The sequence below is a fragment of the Egretta garzetta genome, unplaced genomic scaffold (assembly GCF_000687185.1).
Source record: "Egretta garzetta isolate BGI_Z169 unplaced genomic scaffold, ASM68718v1 scaffold333, whole genome shotgun sequence".
Classification (NCBI taxonomy): Eukaryota; Metazoa; Chordata; class Aves; order Pelecaniformes; family Ardeidae; genus Egretta; species Egretta garzetta.
This window is the reverse complement of record NW_009259179.1, coordinates 2,487,471-2,496,534: the sequence shown is the minus strand read 5'-3', so window position 1 is coordinate 2,496,534 and position 9,064 is coordinate 2,487,471. Positions and strand designations below refer to the sequence as shown.

Genomic DNA, 9,064 nt, shown 5'->3' with positions numbered 1-9,064 from the left:
CCTGCTGAAGTCTTTGTAGCAAAGACCAAGCAATCATGGCCCAGGATTCTCCCCAAAGCAGCACCTGTCCCCTTGCATTTGAGAAAGCAAGCAGACCTCAGACTGCATAAGCAATTACACTTTCCTACACCAGGGCAATGAACACCTCAACAAGACCAACCTATTATTCGCCCTCTTCGTTAGCAAGGCCACCGGCATCAATGTCCCTTATGACCCCTGAGCGTGAGGACTATGACTGTATCTTATTCCTGTAACAGGACTCCCCAAAAGCTCTGTGCATACCAAAAACCGCAAGGACCAGGACTGACACCGTACAAGCCAGCTCCTGTGGCTAACAACCGAGAAATGCCTGCACTGAAAGAGCTGCTACAAATAGCCCTGCCATCCCTGCAGCTTTAAAGGTTACCTCATCTTTTTCCTCTTGCCTGCGGCGCTGCTCTGCTTCAAATACCAGCTTCACTTGGATTTCCTGAGCGATCTCGCAGTCCTGTCGTTCTCTAGAAGGCAAGGAGACAAGGATTATAAGCAGCTAAAGTCACAGGCATCAGTCAGCCTGGAGAAACAGGTAAGAGACCTAAAGACCCCATCTGATTTACACAGAAGGATTATTACTCTGTATTAATGCAGAGCCTATGAATCCCCACCAGGGACCAGGACTCCCTGTACTTACTGCTGGCCAGTTTTAGAAAATAGCTCCCAAAACTTTCACAACCAAAGTATAAAGCAAGAGAAAACAGATTCATAGGCAGTTTGCTAAGAAAGGAGGTAGGAACCATAAGATCGGGCAGGCCAAGGTAGCGCACAGGAGTCTCTGCAAACAGCCTAATTCTGCTGAGGAGTTTTTGCACACCTGGTGCCAAAGGAGGGCCTTAGGTTAATGCAGGCATTTCTGGTAAGTGGTTTTCACGTGAAAGCCAAGAAGGAGAGAGTGCAGAAATGCTGACAGCAAAACGCAGTACGGAGGCCAAGCGGAGGCTGGAGGTGGCAGTTCAGTAATGAACGAGAAATGCTGCTGAGGTGGGATGAAGCACAAAAGCAGGACCGGTGCCAAGAGGCGAGAGCCCAACATGCGGCAAAACACAGGGTGAGGAAGCCATCATCACAGTGCCATGCGGATGCAGGAACAACACAAGATTGAATTAACTAGGGACAGAGAGACACCGAAGTAATTGAGACATGAAATGAGGTTGTGTCTGCAGATAAACCGGGAAGGCCGTATTTCAGGGATGTCATACAGAAAGCATCTGCAAGAATTGTGCTACACTCAGCCACTCACGCCGATGCCTGGCAAACAGGCTGGAACGGTGGCCAGGGGTTCCTTAGGGCAACCCAGAAAAAGGGCTGGGGGATTTGAGAAGAAAGATTAAGAGCTCTTTTTTTCCAGCACTGTTGAAATCGAGCCAGAGACTAGCTCTGAACGGGTCAGAAAAATCAATCTAAGCTATCTCTGCAACTGAGACTGCTGAAAGGCGAGGCACAGGAGATGAGAATGGGAACAGCGGCAGGCAGAGCTTGCTTTATTAGAATACAATCTTTTGAAGACTACACTGGCAATGATCATCAGATAGGTGATGGGAGGACTATCAAGAGCGTATCATGGAAGTCAAGCAAATATTTCAAGAGAAGCAGGTTCAGCCACGTCAAAGTTGTGCTGTGTAGGCTGGAGCAACTCGTTCTAGGCTTGAGCAAGGATCAGGGCATAAATGACCTAGCGAACTTGGAAGCAAAGACTGGCAGAGAGCGTAGGAGATGAGCAGAGGAAATTAAAATACTAAGTGCAAGACAAGTGCTTTTTGTAGCAAACCAGAAAGAAGTGGCATGGCTGGAGCAGTCAGTGGCGCCACACAGCCTTCTTCTATAGAAAGTGAAGAGGAATGAGAGAAAGAGAGAGTGGATATGAGGCTTAGGGTGGGGAGGAAGGACACTGCAAGAGAGTTTAGAGGACAAATGCCACCAAGAAACAACTAATCTGTCATGGGCAAGGAAAAGGAATGTTCAGCGAGAGGGAGAAGAAAGTTCTTTATTTCTGTCAACTGACCCTTGGAAGCAGACCTGCAACTGTAAACGGCATGTTATTAATATCAACCCCAAGTCAGTATCACAACATGACATGTTCTTCCCTTTCCCAGACCACCACACTCACAAACACTTGTGCATATTTGTAAATTGACCCATGTCTAGAGATGTCCTGGAAGGCACCCATGAATTTCAGTGTTTCTAGGGCTGCAGTTATCAATAGGTCAAAGAACTTCAGACATCAGTTTCTTTCATCCAGGTAATAAAGCCTGGTGGCTTGTGTGTGTGCCTATGCACGTTCCACTTGAGTCCAGGGAGAGACCTGCTCAAAGGCACACGAGCCCACACAGCAGCAAATCCAGTTCTTGAACCTGCCACATAAAAACAGACCTTAGCAAACCTGGTACCAGCAGAGAACCACAGTCCCCAGCAAAACAATAGCTGAATGTGCAAATCCTGGGGAGCAGGCTGTCAGTGGGTCTAAGATAGTGGATCCCTTATGACCCCAGTCTCAGAGGACATGAATCCAGGTAGAAAATAAGTTGGAAAGGTCAGACATATCAAGGCATTGCACGTCTCCAGTTCCCCCAGCACCTGTGAGCAGAGCTAAGGTGCCAATTTCATCAGGACCAACTGACTTGCTAAATGCTTAAAATACATCCTACTGCAAACAGGAGACAGAAACAGCTAATAGTCTTCCAGAGCCAAGGCAACAAGGTCATGGACTCTCCATTCGCAGCGAAGAACACTAGAAGTACTGCAAGAGCAGAAGCATTTTCTTGTTCCTGATGACAAACATCTTGGAGTATATCATATGGATCTCCAAGATCCACTCAACAGGAACAAAGGATTAGATTTTGGGTTTTACTGCTCAGTGGTAATTAAATACTGGGACTTGATTAGTTAATTAACAAACTAGTGTTTCAACTTGTCTGAGCATAACAAAATAAGTTAAAGAACTCTGACAGCTCTTCTTGTCCTTCAGTCTTCAATGGGAGTTCAGGTGCCCATCAGTCCCCAGAAATCAGCCAGAGCAGCACAAACATCACCACCCCTGAACATCGCACCTAGGTGTCCTTCAGTCCTGGGCAGCCAGGAGTGTTGAGGGTGTCAGGGAAACTCTACATGGGGGGGGGGGGGGGGGGAAGTCAGTGTGATCAGAAAGCTCCCATTCCCGTTGGCTGTAACAACTAATTGTTGTCAAATCAGGAGAGAAAAAAAAAAAAAAAAAAATATTTAAGGGAAACAGTCAAAGGAACTGTTCACATTAGTATTCAGCAGCCTTGCTACTACGCTTCGCAGTATGCAGGCTGCTCAGCTAGATGCGAGAGATGCTTTTCAAGCAGCATGAAAATAAGGTTTGATGCTTCCCTGAATTCTTAAAAAGAGAAGAAAAGTTATTTCTATTCTCTCATTTATCTTCACAAAGACCTTCTGTGATCATCTAGGATTTGAAAGACAGAAGAAAGCCCATAAATTTGAAGAGCTTTTTTTATGTTCCCTGTTTCTAAAGACCACCCAGTTCTGCCCCTTTACTCCTCCCATCACCTTGCAGTGTCAAACTGTCCTAGATGATACAGAACGCAACAACAGCAAGGATCATCTTGTTGCCAGAACACGCTGATCTTGCACAAGGAAGAGACAGTGGGAACGTACAGAGAATTAAGGAATAAAAAGATCCAATTACAAAAGGATGCTTCCAACTTTCTTTACTATTCTTGCAGAAGAGCTCATGCTTTCAGGAGCAGAACTGCTGCTGACACAACATTTTGCATCAGCAGTTCTGCCTGTAACTTGGCTCACAAAGTTTGTAAATCCCATTTTAGAGCCCTACCACAAGAAAATTGTTTGCAGTTCCCAGCAAGTAACAAAAAGGAATCATCTCTGCCATACAAAATTAATTTTTATGTTGCCATTTACATGCTCACTTCTCTAATTGGTAATGAAGACAAAGCTATTGAAAGAAAGCACAGATTCAAGATACACATATGTGTCTATCCAGTGCTGCCTGGGAACATTGAAAACAGCAGCTGATCCGTCACGCCCCAGCTTCAAATCTTTTATGAGCAGCTCCTTTGAAGCCAGTCCTGTATCTCACACATCTGCAACACAGAGCTCTGCTGCTCCATCACTGCCTCTGCCAGATGAGCCACCCAGGGCTTGTGATCCACCACCAACTGTACCTGGTGGGTGGCATGGCAGGGCATAGCACAGCCACCAGGAGATGCGCCCTGCACTTGCAGGGAACCCCATCAGAAAGCAAGCTCCCGCCTCTCATCATCGGGACCCAACCTAGCCCTCCCCCACGACCCATTTGTTATATCTCACATGTTGCGAGATGGTGGGGGGAAACAACAACAAAGAAAGAAAAGCACCAATGTCAACTCTGTATTGAAACGTACAGTTTGTCTTGCTCTGCACTCCCACGTTTCATTTCTACACCAGCTCTGCAGCCTAAGAGCCACACCACACAAAGCCAAATCACAGGCCACAGGGTTAGATCTGGTGCATGGGGCCTGAGCAAACCTGCAGAGCAAACTGTATCGCCCATTAAACACCCTCCCACGGCAGCTACAGAAGTCAGTGACTGGAAGAGAAGGCCTGTCCCCCAACACCTATCTTCCCCAGGTGACCCTGGGGCAGCAGCTCCTCTTCCCAGGTCACTTTGCGCTGCAGCATCTGCAAGCGCAAGCAGGGGCTTTCAGCTGTTCAGTGCAGCAGGACACCAAAAAGCATTGAGCCCCGCTCCTCAAAGGCACTCATCAGGCACAACGCAAACATGCCCATATCTGCCATTTGCACAAGGGACAGAATTTAACACCGTGTATTTCTGCGGTGCGGTTTCTTCTTTCTCAGACTTTAGCCAGGGAGAAGGTCAGCACAAGTGGCCATGTTACCCCACTTTGCCAACAGGCAGCAGAACAGGAAGGCTCCTTCCCATGGTCAGGCAACGGAATCCAAGCCAGGACGGGCCCCAGGGCCACCTACTCCCAACTTGTCCTCATTACTCTGCCAGAGCCTAGTATGGATACTTTTACAACAACAGATAGCCAAAGGAAAAGAAGAAACAAAAGCAAATGACTGATCAGCCTGAGTCCCAGGTACAGTCAACTGACTCAAATCAAAGCAGCCGATTTCAGTGCTCTGACCAAAGGGGACGAGCATTTCAACAGCTCCATCCCAAACTCACAAGTCTTTTCGGTGTTTCTGGATTTGAGCACGTGCTTTCAGATCCTCCTCTTCTTGCAGTTGCTTGGCCACCTGCAAGTCATGTTGCACCAGACGATTACGCTGAACATTTGTTGCCAAGTGATGCTCAACTGGAAATAAACACAGAGAAGAACCCCCAAATCAGCCTGCAGAACTTCATGGTGTGAACAAAACAAAGCAAGTGGGAGGGAGATTCCAGGTCAGAAAGGAAGACAGTTCTTGGCAGGGACACACCACGTAAGATCTCTGAAGGTGGGGAAGTCCTGAACTGGAATCACACTAGCAGCTTGAGATTGACTTTTTTCAGCACTGAGGGAGCTGTATACGTGTGTCTGTTACCAAACAAACAAAGATCTGCATATCTTAATCACATCCACATCTATAGGGAATGGGGTTTTTAGGCTTTGAATTTCATTTTCTGGCCACAGGAAATTACACAAGATAAATAAAGCGGGGCTGGATGGGACCACCAGAGGCCAGTGAGGATGAGTTGAACCCAAACCACTTCTCATGGGTGCTTCCCTAATCTATTCGTAAGAACCTCTAGGAGGAAACTCTTCTCACTCTCAACATAACCAGTTCCAGCATCTCACTACCTTTATATTTAGCAACAGAGCAACAGAGTACTACAGCGAGTCCTTTACCATACATGGACGCTGCCTGCAAGAAAAGGCAGCTACGTGAGCTGCAGCTGAGAGCCAGCTTCAGTTCTGTGGTCTCAGGTTCCAGCAGCAAGGGCACAACTTCAGCAGAGCCTGCATGCTTGGCAGCAGCTGGAACAGTATTAGCACCTAGCACTGGTGGATATCAATGGTCTTGGCACCCAAAGCAGAACAGCAGCCACCACACCTGAAACTGTAATGCAAACATACCTCAAGTAACAGATAAGCACATTAAAAAAAAAAAAAAAAAAAAAAAAAAAAAATCACCAGTCACTTTTAAGTTCCTGGCTGTACTTTTTTTTCTCCTCCTTTTTAAACCCTACAGCATACAGCTTCCCTACCTCAAAATGTCTTAAAGGGAAGCCTCCTTTCAAAAGGCACTGGCAATTCTGAAATAAGTAAATAAACAGACCTCTTCTGGTCACACCTCAGGTCAGCCTATAAAACTTGAAGCTTCCAAAATTGCTAGTCATTTCTAAAAGCCTTCCACAGCAACAAAACCTCAAGTGCACTCCCACATGCAATTTTGTCATAAATGGCATAAACAAACTCAACTCTAAAGGACAGCACAAAATTGAAACGTGAAATGCCGCTATCTCCGGGGTACAATGTGAGCTGGGGCAGAACACAGAGTAGTGTTACAGGACAGTGAAGACAGTAGTAATAATAACCTGTACTCCATGAAAAAGAATAAAAATGAAATAGAAGCAGTGAGGATTTTTCTTAGCAAAACCAGAGACAGACACCTGTTGGGACAAATTTGCTTCAGTTGGTTCCAAAGATCATTGCTACTTACTCTCTTGCTCCTGTAAGTTATGGGCCAAGGTATGATCTTCCAGAACAGCGAAGTCTCGACACACTGGACAGGGAAACAAAGCCAAGAGAATTGGCATCAGGAGAAAAAAAAAAAAAGCAAAACCAAACCAAAACGGCATCAGAAGCGCTATGGAGGTTGGGGGAGCATACATGCAGAGAGGCTTCTGACACATTTGCTTTCTACCGGGCCAAGGTCTGTACTTGTGGGTTTTTCCCCCTCTGCACTTGTGGTTATTTCTAAATGTACTTATTTTTCTGTCCCTGTTTGTGTAACAAGCCTTCTCCGCTCCCCCCTCCACCTCCATTTCTTTAGTTTAAAACCATAATTGCCCACGCCCCCACTGGATCAGGCCTTGTGTACAAAACCCTGTATTCCAACCAGATTTACACCAACACCCACGCTTAGTGTGTTCAACTAAAACCAAGGTCAAGCCTTTGTGCTTACTACAGCTTTTTTACCAGGTTAAAGGTTCCGAGAATAGTATTTTCTCCACACAAAGACACATGCACACCACCACCTCTGAGGGGCTGAGCAGACTCTTGCTGCAAGGCATTTCAACCAGCTCAGGAATCGTTTTATAGTTGTCTCCTGTACGCTTCATTGACTTTTTCAAGTGCAGATGCTGGATTTGTACCTCGAACCCAGATAGGAGATCAATCACAGCATTACCAGTTGGAATAAACACAGCTTCTTAAAAAGATGCTGAAAACTACCCAGAGACAACCTAAACGGGAAGGGGACGGGCTCCCTTTGGCACCAGTCTGAAAGGAGTAGATTTTTGCCAATGCCTATCACTTTCGCACTTGAACTTTCAAAGGAATGCTTCTACCCACACTGTAGAAAAACACCAGGGCTTATTTTTAACTTGTTATGATAGGCAGCGGGGCAACAAAACACAAGTCACATACATACGGGGACGGGAACACGCACACAGCAGCTGGTTTAGCCTCTTGGTGGTAGGTACACATCAACTTCTTGGTGAACCAAGGACAAATTGCGACCTGTGCCCCCAGCTCCGCGCATCTGCCACACACGGGGTTCCTGACTGCTTCAAGGGGAGTTTAAGGCAGGGGCACTGAAAAGTTTACACTGGCGAGGTCTGTCACTTGTTTTTCCCCTCAATGTGACAAGCTAAGCAGCTTAACAGGACCCGAAAGGGGAATATGTCCCATCTAAAACGTACGGCACAGAGCAGAGCACTACAAGGTGCTTCAGAAGCAGCAGAGGGAGGTACGAACCACTCCACAGGCAAAACCTCTGGGGAAGACCAAGGTTTCTCTTTAGCAGAGCACAGCGACAGCCTAGAAGAGAAAGTGAAAATAACCCCAAAACCCCCAGAACATATCAAAACTATACGGGGAATTTATGAGGAACCCGTTCATGAAATGGTTCGGAGTCAGAGAAAAATAAAACATTTCCATTACTGCAAAGGACGGAAAATACTACAAGGAAATGAGAATGCAGCCGAATCTTCCCAAGCCATGGTCCCACAAGCCTTCCCTCTTCTCTCATCGATGCACGTGCTCTGCTAGAGAAGCATCAAGCTGTTTCTCTGCGCCCAGGTATCTTCGCAAAACATCTAGAGGAGTTTCTAGTTGTGTGTGCTAAGAGGTCAGATAAAACGCTTTATTCTTTGGTGTATTCAACAGACTTTCTGGTTGAGTCTTTCTGCACTGAAGCGTGTTTTACAGATGACAAAAGCTCCTAACAGCTAAAGCAGCGCTTCGGGGAAGGAGGGTGACAAGCAGCAGGGTGGAGATGAGGACAAAGATTATGGTTTATGATCCCATAGTGACTCACTTTAAGCATCTACAATTCTGGATGGTGCAATTAAGGTTTTGTTGTTGCTTTTTTTTTTTATTGCAACTTCTTTTAAAAAAGGAAAGAGGATACAAACCCTTAAATAGCACTGAAATACTTCCAGTGGGCATTTGTGTATAAAGAAACACTGCCTTCGGCCACGGATCTGGCAAAGCCACAGCTGAGTTGCAGGCAGCAGTGCTATTTGCAGGTGACATGCCCAGGGTGCCTGGTGGTCACGAGCATGTGTTTTTATGAGCTAGGGCAAGGGGATCTTACCCATAAAGACTTTATTTCTGTGGTCCCTAATACTGCTTCAGTTTCATAGCACGACTGTGGAACAACCACCTTCTGCTTCCAGCAAGCATCATCTGGCCTGCTGGAAGGGCACATCCAACTCGGAGGTTTGAGCCCTACTATCAGTTCAGAGCGAAGCAAACACACCTCGATACAGAGCCACAAACAGTCTGCCCAAATCTAGGGCTGTGCTTTTACTACTACATACTCAAGAACCAGCACTTGCTCTTGACAGTTTGAAAAAAAGAAAAAAAAAGGGGGG

General features: G+C 46.3%; 1 protein-coding gene across 1 annotated transcript in view; it reads right to left on the bottom strand.

Annotated features, from left to right (window-relative positions):
• Positions 1-9,064, bottom strand: part of CCDC50 (coiled-coil domain containing 50) — a 33,159-nt gene that overhangs the window by 19,436 nt on the left and 4,659 nt on the right. The window contains exons 2-4 of the mRNA XM_035891239.1: positions 6,685-6,747; positions 5,207-5,336; positions 407-497 (exon numbers count right to left, since the gene is read on the bottom strand). Coding sequence (XP_035747132.1) covers positions 407-497; positions 5,207-5,336; positions 6,685-6,747 — 284 coding nt within the window. The remainder of the gene's footprint in view (positions 1-406; positions 498-5,206; positions 5,337-6,684; positions 6,748-9,064) is intronic.